Here is a 22,452-nt window from a genome sequence, read left to right on the forward strand (position 1 = left end):
TTCTGTACGGTTATAGAACTCCTCAGTGACTTGTAATAAATATCCTTATAATGAACAGCATGGGGTACTATATATATATATATATATATATAATATGTCAAACATCTCAAATTGCTGTGTTTAAAGTTTCCTGTAAACTGACATCTTCAAGTAGAATACATAAAGAAAGTTGTGTGGTTTTGTAAGCACCATATAACATCATCATTCCATTTCCTTTCGTTCCAGGTCTCACTTGCAGACTGGGGCAAAGTATAAATCGACACCATGGCTATTGTCCAACCATTTCCGTTGACCATCGACCAGAGATCTGAAGCCAGTGGGACGCAGCTGCTTTCGGCCACAAGTTCACCCACCACCCTGACCATTATGGGAAGTGTCAGCAGCCTCATCTCGGGAAGATCATACCATGACAAGCAGTGCAAGGCGAGCGAATTCAGCAGCAAGTGCCGAAAGTCTGCCCACGTGACCAACTTCTTCAAGCAGCAGGAAGGGCTTCTAAAAAATGGCTACAGCTCCCAGGATCCCCTGTTTCATGGTTTACCAACTAAAAAGACCTGCTCGGCTGGGGCGGCGGGCAATGGGAGCTACACCTACTTAAATGATGATTTTAAAGGGGACTGGAACGAGGATGTGTGTCCCAGCAGCCCAGGCAGCGACACAGAAGACATTCGGGAAGAGCGGTCCTTGAGCGGTCACTTGAGGGGACCGCCACCCAAGCTGATACCGGTGTCAGGGAAGCTGGAGAAGGTGAGGCGCTGTTGAGTCGCTATTTGAGTTTTAAGAAGAGCGCAGGAGCAGTTGTTAGGTGGTGCAATCACTGTTTACGAAAAGTCAATGTTTCCATTATTTTCTGAAAAAAATTACACGGTTAAAGTGAGGGGGTTTAAAACTCCTCAAGGAGACGGTTTCATGGTGTGGCTATGATTGCACCTTAATCGACAAATTAACCAAGATTTCTAGAATTTGCACTTACAAGCCACCACACTTTGCTTCAGTACCCTACCCACAGACTATCCAGGACACTGTCGCTAGAGCAGCGGTGGAGAGACACAAATAGTCTCACACCTTGTCCATGCTGTGACACTGCACTGGTTGCCTGAGAGCTGCAGATTACCACCTGCACCTGCACACACTCAACACCCTGAGCAGCAGTCTGACATCCAGTTACCACAAAATCTATACCCTGCCAATAAAAGCACCCAAACATCGAGTGCACACAAACATCGCGAGGGGTCTACAAATCCATCAGGAATGCTTTTCTTCTAAACTCCTGAAGTTTTCAGTGCCTACTACAGCTCTGGTTACCGTAAAACGCACTGAGATGGAAAGGAACAGAAAACACACTAATTTGTGCAAATTATATAATATTACCCAAAACGCAGACACGTTTTAAATCTTGGGCAACGTAGGCTCTGGCCCAGGACCCCAGCCTTTCAGGGGACACCTAATAGAGCCAGCTCTGTTCTGCGGAGTCTTGCCCTGATGACACCGAATAATTCTTAAGGGGATTGTTTTAAGTACCGTTTCCCTTTAATTTATGCGGGTGATGTGTGAGGGTGTGTTGCATACATTTTGCAGCGTAATGTTGTGTTTGTTTCATGTAACATCCAGAAAAAAAAAGTTATTTCAGATCAAACGGTGGCCTCACTTATGAGAAGCGGGAGGATGTCACAGAGATTGTTCACACTAATATTAGTGAGCTGCTGCTGCGGTACAGCATTGAGAACACACAACGCTATCCCTGATCACTAGATGTAAAGACTTTTAAAATTGGGACCAGTGTGCCTGTGGCCTGGCCAACGAGAGCCTGGAAAAGCTGAAGCTGGATCATAATTTCATAGCTATTCCGAAAAGGGCCCCCAAGATCCTTAAGATGCCCATGCAGAACAGAAATGTCCTTCCTTACTCATGTCCATTAAAACATACTCCCCGAATGATTTACTGCTAGCTCCAAATCGTTGGCAACTCTAAATTGGCAAGTAATGCTTGCACGAGTGCATGCTCGTCGTGGTGCTGCTTTAATAATTAGGAAAGAGTGTTTTGCCTTAGAAGCTATAAGTGCAGAGCCTTTCAGCGACAGAGAATTTTGGATCACTTGCCCTTTCTGCATTGTCGTGGGTTCCAGAGCATGGCTCATAGTGTGTGCGCAGGGCACGCTGCACACTCGGTCTCACGGTTAAGAGACGCCAGGATTTATACTTGCTCGTTCACAGGGCGGGAATGTCAGCACGGGCCAAAATTGTGACTATTTAGAATAGATTAAGCCAGGTCTTTCCTTTTATAAAGTGTTGGAACACTGCCATCTGGTGGACAGTACGTCAGCGTTTTTCCACAATAAAACAACTGAATCCCAGTATTTACTTTTTTGCACTAACATGTAGTTATGCTGGCTAAATCTCTTCTAGATTCACATGCTCTTCGTCAATCTGCCATCTTATGTCTTGGTCCAGAAAATACTATTTTGTAACCTAAAACTTTTTGTTTTTGTTCGTTGGCGGTAAGAGACATGACAAACTTGGACAGAACATGTATCGGACCCTTCAGGTCTAGGTCTGCTCTCTCTAGCCCTTTCAGTTCTTTTAGAATTACTTTTCTAGTTCACAAGTAGTCTAACCAGCAATGTTCTTTTTATGTCTCTGAATGGGTTCTTCAATACTTGGAATCGGGAGCCTATTTTATTTTCAGTTTTGTTCCACATCAGCCCAGAAATGAATGTTTCTAACTTGGTTTCTACATTAGATCCCACGTGCAATCTAGTTGTTCGCGTGAGCGCCCTGGTCTGCAGCGCTGTAGAAACAACCTGAAGCGCATCTATCCATGGGAAGGGCAGCTGAGAGCAGGGGCTACCTTCACAAGTGATATCAAAGCCAGTCTTGCTCTCTGCTGAACATTACTGTAACTACCGACACTACGGTACTCTGGAAACCTCCTCCGAAATATGACAATCGGCCTTCCCTCCGTAGCTAGCCTCCTCCGTGAGGTATTTCATGCCCAGTAGAAGAGGCTGGCTTCCTGTGGATGCATATGAATATCACTCAGATTTCTTCCACCTCTTTCATGCTTTTGTGAGCTCCAATATTGCATTTATATCCTGCACTCCACTTCTGTTCCTCATCGAGAGGTGTTTCGGACTTTCTTTAGAAGTAAACTACTTGAATTGCTAATTGATTTTGCCAGTGGGTCTTTTTTAACTATTGTGCTAGAAGAGGGAAGCCCTCGTGACTTTGACTTTGTGCTTAGCTTTGTCTCCAAGACACTTAGCATTCAATTCCAGCTTCCCATTCCCTTCTCTGAGAGCCTCCTTTCACTATTGTTTTGATCTTGTGTGGGAGTTTACAACTTTAGAGGCACAAGGTTCCCCATTGGCAGCGTGGTTGAAAGTCTGGTAGCAGCATCCCTCCCATTGGGTTTAAATTTGACTGTAAATTGAAGATGTGGAGATGCTTATGATTAAATGGGCCATAATCATGTCCACGTCATTGTGTCTTTCATTGTAGCCTAGGAAGCCATCTGTTATTTTGCAGCAAACAACCCATTTATATGTACATGTTTTTTGATGGATCTGTGCCATTTCCTTCATGTGGTGGTGCATCCTTGACACGCTTCCATGCCTCAGCGATATCTCAGGATGGCCCCAACAAGCGAAGATGCCCTGAGCAGTGCTTGAAATGGAAAAATTAAAGTGCAGGTACTCTGTGCCAGAGTACTTGCTTGTTTCTGAGAAGTGCCGGTACTCTGCAATTAAAAGTATTACGTTTTTCTTGAGATATGCCAGTACTTTCCCTCTCAAATAAACAAGCATTGGCAATGCAATGGGTCTCACGTTTGCTCATTTTAGAGCTGATAGCATTGTAAACTCCTAACCCGACTTTTCACCTATCGGCAAAAGTGCATTTATGTACGTAACCCGAAAAAGTGCAGTTAACTATATAAAGCGTTCAACTTCTGCCAAGCGAAATCGCGCTAGTAAATTAGAGAAAAAGTAGTCCACGAGCTGGACAGAAAACAGCGAGCCTCGCATATTTTCTGTACTTGGGTCGCTGTGCTCGAGGAGGGCTAGCCACCGGAAAAGGCATGACGTATGCATGCCTTCGACTAATGAAAGCAAACAGATTTTATTAGGCAAGCCCACGAACCAATGAAAAACACTGACGTGACGTCGACAGGGCTCCGAGCCCTTTTGTAAACACTAAAGCGTGTCGCTGCGATACGCATGCGAGAGCGCATGCAACACAGGCTCGACCCTAAAAAGTGCCGTTACTCAGTACCGGACAGTACACGCTCATTTAAAGCATTGCCCAGAGTGCGAAAAATAATGTTGGCCAGTATTGCGGTGGCTCTGTGCCAGTCTAAGATGGGTCCATGCCGCTCACCTATGATGTAGGAGAGGTGGTGCGTCAAAGAGGGTTTTACTAGTCAAGCTGTTCTTGAATTATTTTGTATAAGGGTTTCCAACTGTCTGAGTATAGTATAAACCTGGGTAGACCAAGAGAAAAAACATTTACTAACCCCAGCTTTAAACATGGAAGATGAATGAAGGATTATACGTACTTATTAATTGCCTGCACATTTGTTCATTGAGGTCCAGGTGAGAACTAATCACACCAGCATCGGGTTTCTTCGTTTTAAACTTGTGTAATGTTTTCCGAATGGTAAAGTAGCTTTCAGGTATGCGCCTAAACTAGTCTTCGCTTACTAATGGGGTGTTGAGAAAATACTTAAAGGGGAATATACAATTCAGTGTACAGTCTCATGGTAAAACTTGCAGATTTATTCTCTAGCAGCATTGATACAAAATAAAACCATTTATCTTTATTGCTATAACTGGTAAATGGTGTATGCACAAAATATGTTTTGTCAAAGCAATTACGTGATTCAAGCTTGTGCACGGGGTTGGTTGTGTGTAGGTGTTTGCACACCTCTCTCTTTCTCTCTTTTATATCTCTCTGACATGTTTATGTCTATAGTGTCTGTTTTGACGATAAACTATCATTCTGTTCGTCTCAACCACTGGGTTCTTCCATCTGAAGGCATTCTCCATGCTGGTCCCTCCCAGCGTGTGCTTGTATCTTCTGCTATAACTGGTAAATGGTGTATGCACAAAATATGTTTTGTCAAAGCAATTACGTGATTCAAGCTTGTGCACGGGGTTGGTTGTGTGTAGGTGTTTGCACACCTCTCTCTTTCTCTCTTTTATATCTCTCTGACATGTTTATGTCTATAGTGTCTGTTTTGACGATAAACTATCATTCTGTTCGTCTCAACCACTGGGTTCTTCCATCTGAAGGCATTCTCCATGCTGGTCCCTCCCAGCGTGTGCTTGTATCTTCTGCCTGCACAAGGCCCTGTGTTAGCGCAGCTCTGAGGCTTCACGACCTCGTATTTAAGGAAGGTTTGCTCACGAGTAGCCCTGGGAACTAACTGGATTTTAAAAGTTGTGCAGCTTCCTCACGAGAGTCCACTGCTGATGTCTCTGCTGACAATTAGAAAGTACGGTTTAGCAGGTCGGGCACATGGCAGGGTTGGTAATCGATGGAGCTTGTGCAAGGAAGATTGCTGTTTGTTTGTTATTTCGCAGGTGAAAAAAGTGTTCCACGCAGAACTGAGCTCAAACCTACAAACTAGGACAATCTGTACCTCAACAGTTGTCAGGGTACAGTGTTTTCTCAGGTCTCTGTTACACCAGTTGCTAGTCAGTTAACACAACTATTCTCTCTATCTATCAAATTGCATTTGAGCCTGAGAGTTCTGCTTCTGTCAAGAGCAGGGAACTCACTTCCTTCTGTCAAAAGGGTTGATCCAAGGGACGAGTGGAAGGCAAAGTGGATTCAGAAATTCCGCAATAAATAATTTACCAACGCCTCTCACCTGGTCTTTTTGCAACATTATATTTATTCAGTAATTATAATTGCAAATAAAACAGTGATAAAGCCAGCAAAAATAGTGCAAAATAGAAAATCAGCTGTATGCTTACGACACCTACATTGTCTAAAGGAACGATAAACAAGCCAAATTCCAAAGGTATAATCAAATAGTCACTTCGAGTTAGTAACACATTGCCCTGCACGAGAAAACGTGTGCCGACAGAGCCCGTACAGTTGTGTCGAGTATGTGTGATCCTAAGCTCAAGCGAGCCAAAAGTCCAAATGTTCCAAGCAAGTGAAAGGGAGCCTGCCAAGCAAATGGAGCTCGAAATCAAAGAATCAAATGAGTTTGGGGGTGTAAAGCAAAATTATTCTAAAATAAACTGAGGCAGTAAAGAGCAAATGTGCAAAGTTAACAAGAAATGAACATCTAAATGAAGTGACCTAGCCAAATGAGTTCAAGCAAAAAGGAGATTATGACAATAAACTCATATCCATTTATACTGATATGAACAGTACATGGTACTGCAGAAGGAAATGTGACATTTTTTAATGCCTAACATTCTGCCAGCCGCGAATTTAGGAAGAAAAAAATTACACAAAAATGAAAATATTTATCTTGCCTTGTCTGAACACTTGCACTCTTTATTATTCTGCAGCCATTCATTATTTATGCAATCTTTTCACCAGAAACAGAATAACAACTAGAAAATACATTGTATTAATTGATTTCTTTGCACAACTCCTTTCTGCACGCATCATGCAAAAAGGAAGCCTGACATGATAAACCATGAAACCCTTTACAAACACTCTGCAGGCTTTGCCCTTGAAAATCTAATCTTGTTACCCAAGTAAAAGATAAAACAGAATAGCAGAAACCAGCAGATGAAATGTTATTTATAATATTTTTCTGTTTCACATAGACTAATGCGTGCACTTTTATGCATGTTGTACATTTTAAAGGGCTGCAGCTCAGCAACTTAAGGTCTAATAATTGTTAATTGGATCTGTCAGTGACACCCAGCAGTTGCCACTCTCCTTTTATCTGAGGGTTACATGGAAGAACAAGGTTGCTAAGTTGTATCACCATAAAGGAAGAACAAGTTGTTTGGCACAAAAACACCCCCAGGCACTGATCTTGAATGATTGGAATCAGAGGAAGATTGTGGGCGTAAGAGGACCCAATACCACAGGCCAAACCTGCAGGAGTACAGGAGCAGCAGGAGTACAGGAGCAGCAGGAGTACAGGAGCAGCGGGAGCAAGGACCTGTGCGTTGATCAATCGCCCCACTTGGATCGGATCTCCACCATAAGAAAGCGTGTCAAGAACTGGACCCAGCATGTGGATAATCCATGCTGCTGGCAATGTCTGCAGGTGTTACGCCACAGCAGTGACTGCTACAAAGCCTCCTGACTTCTCCAACAAACTGCATTTTCCTCAACAGCTTTTGAATGCAGCTTCCTTCCAACTCTGTTTCCAATTCTGTTGTAACTTGAATTCTTTGTAGGCCTGAATCGCAAAATGGTTGAAACCATCCCAATTCCAAAAAGAAACTCCTGCATAACCATTAGTATTCATTACTTTAACCTGCCTCAGGGTACACAGCAGCCAATGTAATAATACATTTACTTCAAATGTTTAAGATGGCAGCCCCGAAAAGCCTCATCACCTTACAGTAATTGACATTTGCAATCTGCAGCATAACTGGTAATTTTGTAGAATAGTGTAAAAAATGCATACATATACGTTTCATAAGCTATGAAGAATGTGCTCAAACATGCTGCCTCTCAATCTCCGATTACTGGGATTGTCAGAGCTGTAAACAAGTTATTCAAATACACCATGAGTATCTCTATAGAACAGAATTGAGACCTAAGCAATATCCTTGGCTCCAACGCCAGAAAAAGCAGAAATGATTCCCTTCTGCAATTTTCCACGTATCAGGTACTTGTATACATGGATAACCGCAGACGGTTGTTGAAGTTAGTTTTTAATTTCCTGACCATCTTGAACTTTACCTACTGATGCAACAGTTGGCTTTATGGGGGGTTGCACACTATCACCACAGCTTGAGGCTATTACTGCAGTGCATCAAGAATCCTTTTACTTGACCGCATAGCCACACAATGTGCTAGATAACATATCTTTTTCCTTGAGTTTAGAGTCAAATGTTTACAGCATCTGCTAGTATATCCAATCTGACAACTTCAAATGACCTCTCTGAAAAAGAGTTTATATTTCAAATGAGCCAAAGGAACCATTTGTCCTCCATATATTGACCTGCCTGTCAGGTCTGACAAGATCCTGGTTTCCAAAGGACTTGCAGTGGCCAATAAACTCCTCTCCATCGGCTAAGTTTGCAGAGTTTTGCACACTCCACGTAATGCCCGTAACGCGGAGTTCCGATAAAACACTGACAACCGTTCATAGCACAGTTTTTTCTTGCATGCGGCTGGCCAACGTTAAGTTGGCAAGCACAAGCGCAAATTTGGGTCTCCTGCACAATTTTCAGGTGCTAGAATGCCACTCTGTTTTCTCAATTTGGGCGGCCACAGCAGGTCGTGACCATTGAAGTTGAGAAAGCTGCCTCTCGAGTACCAAATCTACTCGAGCAACAGAAAGAAGCAATGCCCTCTGCTACGCCATGTCAGGCAGTTCACACTGATTTACAGCGTAGGACAAGCTCCTGACACTAAAAAGCAGTGTGAGGTGCCGAATCCCTCCTGCTCGTGGAACTTCGCGGAATCTCGTGGGACTCTGCAAAATCTTGCAGAGTTTTTATGTAACTCCACAAATTTCTACGGAGTTAAACTCCATTAGTTTCACCCACCCCTACAAAAGACAGGCTGTGAGATATCCTTCTGGTAAACCAACAAAAGCAGTTTCATTCAGAGTGAAACACTCAGTGGCAATTTCCATTTTTGATGCTGATTATCAACGACTGTAAAAAGAGAAGATGAAAAATTGAGTCACCCTAAAAGTAAAAGACCGAAAATGAAATTTGAAAGCGCCCACTTCAAACCTACATGTGGATGGCCAGCAAGTACCCAATACTTCACCCACCAGTGCAACATGATCACCAGAAATGTAGAGAAATGCTGATCCACTTTATGAAATGCATACTGAAGAGCAGTACTTAAAAGCATGGTCTGAACTCCATTTTGTGTTAGGAGGGACTTGCAAGTTCTAATCTCGGATAAAATCTATTTGGAAAGAAGAGCGATAGTGCCTGGTAAGGGAATAAAGTTAACTGGGGGAGGGGACACTTGAACATTGGTCCATCCAGCCATCAAATGAAGACACTGTTGACATTGTGTACCTCTGTTCCACCAGTCCTTTTGGTATTTTGGAAGTTTTACGAGGTAAATGAAGGGAGGCCCTGATAAGGCCTCTCGGGTGAGGAGCGGCACATCATATGTGCTCACTTTACTGAACATGATTACTGTCAGTGTGCATGGCTCTTCAAGACGGAGTGTGATGGTAGCAATAAAGAGTGGCAAGGCTGGCTTTTTCTAACGTGATCCTGCCAGTAAGAGTCGCCTTCTGGCCTCTGTCACTTCTTTTTAGGTCTCGCTTGAGACAAATGTGCATGTGCTGTTGCTTGTGATAATCTATTGTTTCTAAACAAAAACAAAAAAAACTCTATAGAGGCTTTTAGCGTGCCTATTATTTACTATTGAATGCCTTAATTGTCTCATGTTTTCTCCCTTTTTATTGATGAATGGTTGTCTGTCGGCTTCACTTCACCTCTGTGTTTTTGTTTTCTTCCCTGAAGCATGGACCAAGTGCTGATTGCTTTCGTGATTAGTTTTCATCTTTGCTTGTGCTTGGATTGTGGTACTTTTTGGTGGCTGTGTATTGTTTGTTTGTATGTTAATTTCACATGCTCCAATCCCAGTCTAGCCTGTTTTTTTTGGTGATTTTGTGTCCCTTGTTTTGCTCCTTTTTCTTGGGCCCACCACTTATCTCGCTCGTTGTTTGCTTTCAAATGATTTCAAAACTTTATTTTCCAGTAAGCCACTTTTCTCCAGCCAGTCTTTTCTGAGATGTATAACAACAACTCAATTTATTTACATTTTAATAAAGTTTCATATTACAGCATTCACCAAGGATGGGTTTGTTTATGACTTGTTCTCGTTTTGGTCACATTCCATGTAATCAGTGCTTAATTTGTGCTTGTTGTTTCCAGTGCTGAGCACCGGAACTTATTTTTGAGAGCCGGGGCTTAGTCTTCTGCCGCAAACATTTACTGCGAGCAAAAGAGGAAGGGAGAAATGAAAAAGCATCACAATGATAGAAAGTAGAAAGCTGCAGGGGTGAGCTAAAGTGGCAGGGAGTGGCTTTAAATGGAATAACGAGGCCCGAGATGGCTTCGGGATTAAGCTGCCTCAGTATTCCGTGCTCGCACATTTAATTGCAGCAGCCGCATGTTTAAGAGGAGTGCTTTGGGCACCGGCCCCTTTTTATTTACAAATTAAGCACTGCATGTAATGCTGCCTTCCCTCCCAGTTTGGGAAAGCCTACGCAAGTTACATCTTTTTATTGTACAAACTGGTGATATTGGTGCTTGCCCAAGTGCATGTGTATGTGTGCTGCTGGCAGTACACAGGTTGTACGCCTCAATAAAATGCCAAATCATATGCATACCATAATAATATACAATATAATAACCGGCAATGGCATACCACACTGTGCCATATATACAATAACAGAGATAAGATGCCATACAATGCAATAACAATCCATAACATGACATACAATACTATATAATCACATACTTTGCAATACAATATAATGCCAGTCCATATAATATATACCGTATCATATGATACCAGGCCGTGTCATACCATACAATATAATGACAGTCCAAATAATATACCATAATATGTAATACAAGGGCATACTGTGGCCTACCATACCATAACAACCAGTTCCATGCCATGTTATCGCATGACAGGTCTTACCATTCCATACCACGCCATTAACATACCATACTGTACAATGAAAGGGCATACCATATCATACTATCCAATCAAGTCACCCTCCCTTCTTTTTACCTGTACCCACCCCTGAACCCTCAAGTCACCCTCAGCTTTCCCTACAGAAGGATCATCCACAAATTGTTTTTCACCCTCCTGCCTTCTGAACCCGTTTTAGTTGGGCTTTGGGGCTCTGCACATTTTACCGCTGCTCTCCCCTTTAAACATGGGAGAGTTGGCTTATGACCAATTGGCATATTTAATTTACTTGTAAGTCCTTAGTAAAGTGGTACTACATGTACCAAGATCCTGTAAATAAAATGCTACTATTGGGCCTGCAGCACTCATTGTGCCACCCACTTAAGTAGTCATATAAACATACCTCAGGCCCTGCCATTGCAGCCTATGTGTGCAGTACTAAATTGCCATGTCGGCCTGGCAAAATCAACCTTTCGCCAGGCACAAACCTTCCTTTTTTAATACATATGTCACCCCTAGGGTGGGCCCTGAACAGAACAGAGGGTATGGTGCACTGTATTTAAAAAGTTGGAAATATACTTTAAAGTTTTCTATGCCCTGGTAGTGAAGCACTCTTAAATTTGTTTTTCATTACTGCAAGGTCTACCTCTCTTATAGGATAACATTGGAGTTACCTAATACATTTAATGAGCTGTAGATTCCAATTGCGCGCAGATAGACAGGCCGAGGTTGGTGTCGAAGCAATTGTAACTAAAAGCTCTCTTTAATGGTAAAATCTGTTTTTTAGTCACTCTCTGAAATTGCCACTTTCAGAAAGTTGGCATTTTCTTCCCCTAGCCATTTGATGCCTGCAGCCTGGTCCAGTATTACATGATTAGGTGTAGATGGCCGTTGGTCTTCATGTATTGCTCCCAGATAGTGAGACAAAGGGAAGATAGGTGTTGGCAGGATGGGCTACTCTGAGTTAACAAACGGGGTTGAGCTGTCATCTACCACACTTGCACATCACAAAGACTTTGCTTGAGTACTCTCACAAAGCGCTTGTCACTAGTGTGAAGTGGCCCCAGACAAGCTAGGGCCAGTGCAGGGAGGAAGGGATGCTTGACACCTCGGGGTGGAAACCTCTAGAAGCTTCCTCCACTGCAAAGTGGGCACCAGGTTTAAATCTCAAACCTCAACTCTTCAGTACATTTCTGGACCTGTTGACTCTTCTAGGAAGAAGGACTGTTGTGCTGCTGCAAAGATTGCCAATCTGCTGGACTGCTGCCCTCTTGCCTGGTGAGAAGGACTGGACCTGCATCCGTTAAACCCAGGACCCCAGAGTGACTCCAAAGGTTAGTTGCTTGGCCTCCAGACTAGAGCCTCAGGGACAAAAGGCTCCAACAACCTTGAACTCAGCCCCTCGCTGACGGCATCCTTGATGATGATGGAGGAATTTGCATTGCAGGTTTGCAGCTCCTAGGAATAGCTGCTGCACGACATATCCTTGACGCATGACTCTACAGCAAGGATTTACCGTACTTTTGCTCAGAGGGCATAACTGGGTCCCTGTAGCCAGCCCGTGGTCCATCACGGTCAGCCTGAACTTGAGATTTTGACCAGGTCTGGCGCGACCAGAGAAATCCAGTTGCGCTTTGTGCTTTTTGACCATATTTTCACTGAAATCTTTAAAATTGCATTTCTCCTGTTCTACTAGTTGGAATTTTTTCATTTTGGTCTTTATTTATTTTATACATTTTATTCTATTTTTCTAAATTGGTGGGGGATTTTTCTTGTGTTGGACTTCACTTTCACTTTTCACTTTATTACTGTTTGAAGTGATGCATAAATACTTTACGTACTGCTTCTAAGTAAAGCATGACTGCTCTCTGCCATACTACCAGAGGATTAAGCACAAGTTAATTTGGGGTTTGCTTGTGACTTCACCCTGACTAGGACTGTGTTTACTGCTTGATTAGGTTTTCACCCTCCTCAATCAGTAACCCAATTTCTAAAACCACTTCTGAGCCCTCCAGTCACCCTCACCATCCTTTATTTCTACCCACCCATGAACCATCAAGTCATCCTCGCCTCCCTTTACATCTACCCACCCCTGATCCCTCAAGTTACCCTTACCTCCCTTTACCTCTACACACCCCTGGACCCTCAAGTGAGCCTCACCTCCCTTTACCTCAGCCCACCTCTGAACTCTGAAGTCACCTCCCTTTGATTCTGCCCACCCCTACGCAATCAAGGGGACCTGCGTGGTAAAGGCTGCGAGATAAAGGTGATTTTCCCTCAGGTGAGACACAGATGTTTTACACCTGTCCACCTCTCGCCCCCTCTTCATTGTTTTCTCCCTCCTGTGTTGCCAGGAAAAGTGACCAGTGGTCCCACCACTGGGTGTCAAGATGCTACAAAGATGCAAATAGCACTGCGCTCCCTGCCCTGCATGGCCTTTTTGGCGCTGTCTTCATGCTGGGACAAAACTGCAAACTTTAGCTCAGACAGAAGATAAACGATTTTGTTTGTTAAGAAGGCAGAGAATAATACCATACTAAGAAAACGGATCACCGCCCCTCGCTGTCAGTGCTGGCCGCATCATCACACTTTTTCTTCTAACTTTCAGCCATGCTGCACAGCATCCTGAAGTCTCGAGGTGCTAGATGAAGCTGGACCATATTTTGTTTTCTCACTGTAGGAAAAACCATCAAGTAGGGGGAAAACTGGCATCCAGGACCCAGCTACCATTATGAAAAGTAGTAGGCACCAAGCTTAATTAGGAATTGAGTTTTGTGATTTGGGCCAAGGTTGGCTTCTCCAAGGACTACAGCATTTCCAACTCCCTTTCAGGAAGATCCACAAAACATTTTTGAACTTTTTTCATAAAAGGAACCATAAGAGGTTTTCCGATGTCCATAACACAGGGTGTCATCCTAGTAATTGCTGAAGGTTGTTGGAACACCCAGAATAATTAGCTGCTTTCTAAAGTATTATGTAAATTATTGCATGTGATTGAGTGAAGTACTTCTTTGTCAAATGCTAAGTAGTGGGTGGGCATTGAGGTATTGATTCATCAATCTTGTGTCCTTCTAAATCACCAAACACGTCAGTAAAGAGCACGTAACTCAATGAACAAGGTGAGAGGTGGTCTGTGAGGCGGCATGGCTCTGTACTTCTAGCTCCAAAAGAAAGCCATAGAGTTTTTATGCTTAAGTGCTCCACAGGCTGCGTCACTCATTCAGGTTCAGATACATCTGTAGACTAAGCTTAAGAGAATGCTGATATCACATATGCCTGGATTAGTGGTGTGTGAAATTATAACTCCACTGCTGAGGTATGCAAAGGTTTCAAACTTTACAACTCACTTTTGTAAAACGTCTCCAGTCTGTAAATGTTTCCACCAAAACGTCTGTTGGACATTTTTAGTTGCTGCAGAATTTGACCCAAGTGCAAAACCTGATATTGTGTGATTTTTCCACAAGCCCTGTTTATGTATATATGTTTGTAAAGTTGACAAATCCCCATCTTAGAAATTAACATGTTTTAAGTTTCCGTTTTGTATAAATGTGGTGTTTTCCGTGCAAAGCAAAATTATGTTTGATAAGATATTTGCTTTGCTTTGAATCAGTGATTTCTGCAAACAGGAAGAGCAGAACCATGTTTTCTTCTTCTGAATACTCTGTGGACTACAGTAGCTTTTTGTTGTTTTCTTGGGTACGTAGTGCCAGTAGAGCGGTATGTCTAACCGCTAAGGAAGACCCTTTAATCAGAGTAATCCTCATAATCCCTGTAAATAGTTTAAAATAGGTTTCTTAATTCTGTATCATCCAATGAGGCACTGTCTGTGTGTGGTGTGAATCATGTTCAGAACTGTTTGTTCTCTGGTATTTCACCATCATTGGTCTGGGCAGAAGTCAGCGCCAGTCGTGTCTTAAACTCGTACACCCCACATTTATTTATATCGAAATGAAATTGTATTTAGTGCCCTTCTGATGTCTTTAGTGTCTTTCCTAGTTTAAAGGATTCAGACAAAATATTTCAATCCTCTTTGAACTTAAGTTTCCAGAGTATTTATCATATCATTGCTTTGATCGTGCTCTGTAACTAGTTATCCACTTACTTTGCTAGTCATTTTCAATGATTCTTTAAGTTTTGTTAGCTTAAGTTTCCTTATAATGAACTCTCTTTAAATAAAAAAAAGTCATGCATCACAGACAGAGTATGGTAAAGCACTTGAACGGGCTGTGCAAGCTAGACTTCATTTAAGATGGCAGAGAGTTGCTTAATGTGGTCACTAGTGGCTTCCATGATTGGCCGCTGTTCATCATGAATATGTGTATGCACTTACAGTAAGCATCACGGCTTTCGTAGCTTGGATCTCTTCCATTGATGCTCAAAGGAACTGGGTATTCTGAAAATTGCCATGAGAGGCTCCATTTGCATGAGCACTTGCAGAGTGTAGATTGTGTGATGTCGTCGTCATATTGGGTAGATGTGGGCTCCAAAAAGTTAATGTTTTGTGACTATAGGGAGACAAAGCCCTCAGATGTCATTCTAGAATGTTCTTATTTTTTTTAAATGTTAAGGGAATTCGTTTTGGACCTGAAGTAAATTATTTAGAACGGCATATGTAGGTTGAGCAAAAAGAAGGCACAACATTGGTGAGACTAAAGGATGTTGTACTAATGAATTACTGAAGATATAACTTGTGGTGAGCATGTTGATTACATTTGCGAATCGTTTCGATGATACTGTAGAGCACAATAGGTTAGTTAGGCCTTTTTAGCTACTTACTGAAATCCAAAAATATTTCTAGAGTTAATTCGCAGCCTTCTTGCAAAAACACATCAAGATAGAGGCCTAACCTACTAACCAGTCATCTTGCTACTCACCCGGACTTGGAGTGACTAGCATGCAAGACAGATGCACATCAGCTGCACATGGCATAGTCTTTGGCTTGAGGGACCATGTTCAGTTGAATCTAGGCAGAGTTAGGCCAAGAGTGCTGTTCACATTTCCACTGCAAGTCTTTATTGCACATGGCTCTGCAACTGACACCCTCCTTAAGGTCAGACCATGATAGCTTTATATGTCACAGGAGGACAAAAAATCTATTTTCATCATAAACGATCCCTACACCACTAATGTTGAAGTCAAAATGGCCACTTAGCTGAAATGACTGCTGACACTCTACAGGGCCATTTCTCATCTACTCTCCAAGCTGCGCTAGGGCCGGTCTGAGGACTCTTCTTACACCCCAAACGACCACATAACCTGAGTATATATGATGTTTTAATGTGGTTAAGATCCAGGAAATACAAGGGCATGGAAAGTTCAGGAGAAACCAGAAACTGTATGAAGGGGATCTCAGCAATGGTCTTCTGACACCCACACCTTGTCCTCCAATGAGAGGGGATGATGAAGACCGTTGACCAGTGGTGCATTGCCAAGACTTGAAATGACAGGTGCGGTACCAGAACATTCACAGAGGCTGTAACCGAAAACAAGGTCTAGGCCCCACCCCACCTTCTGGTTTTGTTCCTTCATAAACACTGAAACCTATCTCTAGATGTGAACTTTTCCTTTCACTTTTGTTAAACAAGCACTGGCAAAGCCAATAGGTCACTCCATAATAGATATAGGCTTTGACAATGTTTTGTACCCCAGCCATGCTGTACAGCAGTGTGTCTAAAACTAATGTAAAAACTCGCTGTGATGCAGCTTGGGCTAATACGCTTTTTAAAATTTTGTTATTAGTACATCAACGCTGCATCATAGTCCCTTGTTAGGTATATATTTTTAGCCATGCTCCCCAGCAGCCACTCTGCTATACCACATGACTACAAATCATTGCCAGAATATGCAATGCGCATGCTGTACAACGTGAACAAAAGGCAATGGCAGAGGTTGTAGTCTCAAAGGTGAGACAGATTGACTTTGCCAATGCTTGTTAGGTTTCAGATCAGATAATTTCCCTATGTGTGAATAAGAACAAAATATTACATTTGGCCGAAAATCCTATCATGTAAAGCAAATGTGTCCATGTCTTAGTGAAAATACATTTGGAAGCAGATAACATCTGTTGTCACAATAAACATTCATTTCCAAGGTGAAAAGGTCTTCTTTGAAGTGTGTAGCATAGTAAAACATAGTTACAAATAGCAAGAGGTTCAAAAAGGAAGGACGGAAGAAGAAAAAACACAATGGTGGCTTAATAACTGCGCAATTAGTAGAAGGACAGCAATCAAGCTGAAGCAATCAATACATGCTCCATGCTTCAGCTGAAAGAAGAGTAAATTATGCCAGCATGCGCTGACCAATTAGAAAACAGTAAATGGGAATGACAGTGAAGACGTCAATTTTTAAGCAATGGTCAGGCTCCAAACCCCGTGTTATACACAATATATCTGGCAAGCAAGGGAGCATGCGATGCATGCACTGTCACCAGCTAGACCTAAAAAGAAAAAAACAACCTTCTTTAAAATGTAAAAACATCCAGCTTGTTAAGCCTGGCTTGACAGTGCAGATGTATTGTTATCAATTCTTTAAAACATACATAGAGCGGGCTTGAATCCACACAAAGAAGTATTTTCTTTGACGTCATGCTACTGGCTGTTTTTTGCATCATTCCACCTCCAAGGATGTGCTTACATTGCAGAGTATTCGGGGCTGTTAGATTTGCTAATGCCGGTTTAGAATATGTTAACTGTGGTATTCACATACGGTTTGGGGCTTTTTCAATTGACAGAATTAATAAATAAGTTCATTTTAAAAAGACAACGTGCTTAAATCATTATCAGGTGATTTGCTTCAACGAAGTAGAATTTCTGTGATAAAAATGGAATATGTTATCTAGAGTTGGGACTGACTGGGTTATTCTGTTAGCTGGCAAAAGGGGCAGGGGTCCTATTTCTATCACTTAACAGAAAGATTATGTGAATAGAATGATAGGAGTCTGATGGAAATTGACAACAAACTTGCTGTTATCTTTTGTGAGTTATTCTCAATAGTTAATAATCTGATCTATTTTATTGAAGTTTTGATTTTTATGTTGACAACAGTATAGTGCTTTGTCATGCTAATGTGCCAAATAGCGCTAGCAGCAGAGGGGGTAAAAAGGGACCAGGTGAAATGACCGGAGAGGGCAAGATACAGTGCGTGAGCGGGGATGCTTGTGGTCATTCCCAGATCACTGTTGTCTAGACGGAGGGAGCAATAAGGCGCTGTTTGTAGCGGCCTGAGTGGTAGGTCAGTAGGTTGGGAGAAAGGCGGAGAGGTCAAAGTGGAGGTGAGGACAGGAGGGAAGCCAGTAGGAGTTGGGTGAGGGGAACTAGGAGAAGAATTGGACTCCGGCAGAGTTTAGAAATCATCGCACACAGAGAAGCTCTAAACAGCAGGCAGCCATCGCACCACATCGTTTTCACTCGAGGTATTAATAAACGTGATTTGTGGTTATACGTGTGTCCACATTTAGGCCAATGTTTTAAGGTAAAAGTAGTCCGATGAGTTGTTTTAATATTTCACCAAGAGTGAATTCACCTCAGTGCCGTATAAATATATTATTTGGAGGTTCTGATATCTGTGGGAGGGAGGGAGGGTGGTTGATTGCTCTGGAGAGGTATTTGTGGAGGAGAGCATTTGCAGCACTTAAAGATGGGCGAACGAGAGAAGGCATACCAGCTGTCATTTTAAATATTTAAGGGGCCTGGCAAGTCAAAGGCTTTAAGGTGCTGGAGACAGAGTGTGATAGAGAGCGAGGGGAATGACAGTAAGGCTCAGGCTTAAGGTACTTATTTATCGAGATACTAACAACGAAATAGCTCCCGAGTATCTTTTCCAATAGTAATCAAACAGATAACAACTCAGTCAGCAATTCCAAATGAAGTAACCACGAAGTTCCTTACCATCCTGAGCATTCTATAAAATGAGACAATGTACTTCATGCTTAAATAGTAACTGAGAAAACATTATTTTCCCAGAGAAAATATAACATCTCCACTATTTCAGGCGCACAAAATAGAAGGGAGCAAAAAATGACGGCTCGCTTTAAGGCGTGTGAGGGGTTGGTGTTAAAACCAACTTCCATTGCATTTTCATCTGTGCACAACATCTTCAATAACATTATTGAAAAATGTTTTGTGCTGAACGGCAGTCAATCAGCTCGGTAACAATGCAGCGGAATAATTTGGTACTGTTTTGGCTGTTCTACTCTCATGTTGAATACCAGGGGAAGGGGACCAAAAAAATCCTTAGGAGCAATAACCTCTACAAAAGTTCATATTGTGCTTCTGTTGGTTCAACAGTGGTGAGCTGGAGTTCCATGAAAAGATGTATACTCATTTCGACTGCTGTCGACGTTAGGGTCTCCCAGTATGAGGAATTGGTGTCTCTTCTTTAAAAAAAATAAAAATAAAATAAAATTCTATCAGTTCATCTATCCAAGGGTCATTTGTTGGCAGCGGGTGTTGTGTTAACTGAGTCATTGCCCTCCCGTGTCTAAGCCTAGTTTATGTGAGACATCCTCACTCGTTCAGTTCCTTGTTGCCCAACGGGGTCTTACTAAAAGTTGTCAGTTCAGGACACTGCTCTGCAGTGGTAGGTTCCTCCGATTGGTCAGAATCTTAGTAGCTGAATCATTATCCACCGTCATCTGAGCCTAGTCAGTGCAAGACATCTGCATGTCCTGCACTGAGTTGGCTCAGATGCAGTTGGATAATGATTCAGCTACCACAACGCATATCAACTCATCACATGATGTGGTGTACTGACTAGGCTCAGATGTGGGTGGGTATTGACTCAGCTACCACACGCCAGCCAGTCGGAAGACTCACCCACCCACTACAGAGCATTGTCCCACACTTAAGCATGTCAGTTAGACACCAACCAAGGACACTGTTTCCACGGGTCATGTTTTTTTCCCCTTCTAACCTATGTGTATGGTACAGTTGAGATGTTACCTTTTCTCTGGTTAGCTTTGAAGCCTGAACTAAAGAGACTGCTTTTATACAATGATCAAGAACTGAAGCATCATTGTGATTATTTAATTTGGAACTACTAGTTGATTCACTGGTTCTATGATTAAAGTTATAAAAGATACTAGAGAGGTATTTCCTTATTAGTATTTATGTTCATAGGGTCTAGCCTCACCTAGTCCTATAGCGACTCACCTATGTTCTTGAACTCCAGGTACTGAGATGGGCAATTTCTTAAGGCAAGAAACGCTTAATGTGCTGCCCGTCGGATTAGTAGGCTTTGACTGAGTCGTCTTAATACGAGGACTGAAACAACAGACTGAGCAACGCTGTGGTGCAGGGGTAGAGCTGTGTGAAGGTTTCCAACACGGAAGACATCAGGAAAGTGTTGAATCAAAAGTAGGTGAATTTGTCAGGATTTGGATACTAAATTGGAGTATGCAATAATCAGAGTTGGTGATCTATAGGAGAAACCGAATGGTCAATACACCACAGAACAAGCACTGGCAAAGCCAATAGGAAATGACTTCGCAAGTGTGTAATGTTTTTGCAAGCATCTGCACTATGCAAAAATATAAACTATAATTAAAAATAAGAGTGACACAGCAACACACAAGCCATTTCTTGAACGTATGTTAGCTGTGCACATGTGAACAGGCAAACTGCTGTCACAGTGAAATCAGCCAGTGAACGAAGTGGAATGGCTATTTGCCCTCTGAATGCTGTGGTTGGAGGCAAAACAAGCATTTGCAATGCAATGGGCCTCGCGTTTGCTTGAGTTAAAGCTATTAGCTCTGTAAATTCCTAACTGGACTTTCTTGCCACATAAATTGAAAATGAAAAGTAAAACCGTTGATATACGCGAGCCGATTCAAAGCGCCACGGTTGCCCATCAGCGTGAAGGAGGGACACAAAAAGGGAAAAAGACGTTTGCACGCAGTCAAACGTATCGACATAAGTGCAATTATCTTTATAACAGGGTAAAGGGCCATGACGGTAACAAAACTGCCCCAAGGGGTAACAAACGTAAAGCATTTATCAATGATACCAAATTATTTTTAAAAGGCAAAAGCCCATGAACGGGTGATAGCGATGGGCGTGCAATGGCTGTGGTTAAAAGCCCCCAGATAGATAAAAACAGGACAGAGCGCTTGTGCCCTCAAACTAAAAATGAATGACACTTATGCAGGCGAATGGATGATGAAGACCCTGGATGTATGAGTTTATGATTTTTCGGAAAATATGAGGCTGTTAAATACTCCTAAAGCTGTTTTTAGGGATAGGCTAGCATGTGCTGTATGCCATGGTGTAGGTACATTGTTTGCACCCTGATTATGTGTTAGTATTGGAATACAAGGCTTCATCAAGCCATGTCGATGTAGAATCAGTAGCCTAATTACTCTAGTACAACCAATTACAATTATTTAGCATTAAAAGACCTATGGTCGTCTTTCTGGACCAAAAAGGCCCAGCAGGTTAATCATGGCAGTTTCTGGCTCTGCGTTACATTGACAATGCAGGCTTTACCTTTGTTTCATCCACATCCCCTCCTCTGCTTGCTGCTGATGAACTACGTAAAGGGAAATGAGTAGAAATTACAGAAAGTAAGCAGCTACAGTACCCTGCTTACTTCCTGTTCCTACCACTGCCTTCTTCACTCCTGAGACCAGTGATTTGATAGGCAGTTTCTCTAGTGACCCATGCTGACCTTTTGGAAAAAAATTGACAAGGAAGAATGGACTGCTCTGATCCGCTTCGACCACACACTTATCAATAGACTGCACTAGATCGGGATTAAGAGAGACGCACTCAGATGGATTACATCATTCCTCACTGGACGAACGCAGAGAATCCGCTTACTTACCTTCACCTTGAACAACCGAGCACCATCTGCAGTGTCCTCCATGGTCCATCCCTCAGCCCCATTCTCTTCAACACCTAAATGACGCCTCTAGCCGACATAGTCATAGCTCACGATCTCAACATGATATCCTACGCCGACGACACCCAGCTCATCCTCTCGCTCTCAGCAGACCCCACCACCAAGACCAACTTCCACAACTGCATGAAGAACATCACAGACTGAATGAAGGACAACTATTTGAAACTCAACATTGACAAGACTGAAGTGCTGATCTTTGGCAACCACGCCACCCTCTGGTGATGTACCAAACTCGTACCCACTCTGACACCCAAAAACCACACCACAACCTAGGCATCATCCTGGACAGCAAACACACTATGAACATCCAGTCAGTGCAGTTACCTCCGCCTGCTTCACACTCTCAGCATGCTCCGAAGAATCGCCAGATAGCTCCCCGTTAAGAGACAATCATGCGGAGTCTGATTACAACCTGGCTGGACTAGGGCAACGCACTGTACGTAAAAACCACCACTGATCTCATGAGAAGGCTCCAGATGGTACAGAACTCAACGGACAGACTAATTATCAATGTGCCCATACAAAGCCAGGTCACCCAACACCTGGGGAACCTCCACTTGCTCCCCATTCAGGAAAGATGCCACTTCAAGCTATTGACACATGCCTGCAAAGCCCTCCACGACCAAGGACCAGCATTTATGAACCACCGCCTGAACTTCCACCAACCATCCAGAAAGCTTTGCTCCGCCTCCCTTCCCTGGGCACATACTTCATGCATCAGCTGCAGCCAAAG

General features: G+C 42.7%; 1 protein-coding gene across 11 annotated transcripts in view; it reads left to right on the forward strand.

The window, feature by feature from the left end:
• The window catches only part of LZTS2 (leucine zipper tumor suppressor 2), a 527,324-nt gene that overhangs the window by 481,462 nt on the left and 23,410 nt on the right, over positions 1 to 22,452 (forward strand). For all 11 annotated transcript variants that reach the window (XM_069239523.1, XM_069239522.1, XM_069239526.1 and 8 more), the window contains one exon: positions 226 to 747. In XM_069239523.1, coding sequence (XP_069095624.1) covers positions 265 to 747 — 483 coding nt within the window. In that variant the 5' untranslated portion in view covers positions 226 to 264. The remainder of the gene's footprint in view (positions 1 to 225; positions 748 to 22,452) is intronic.

The sequence above is a fragment of the Pleurodeles waltl genome, chromosome 6, assembly GCF_031143425.1.
Source record: "Pleurodeles waltl isolate 20211129_DDA chromosome 6, aPleWal1.hap1.20221129, whole genome shotgun sequence".
In the NCBI taxonomy this organism is placed as follows: domain Eukaryota; kingdom Metazoa; phylum Chordata; class Amphibia; order Caudata; family Salamandridae; genus Pleurodeles; species Pleurodeles waltl.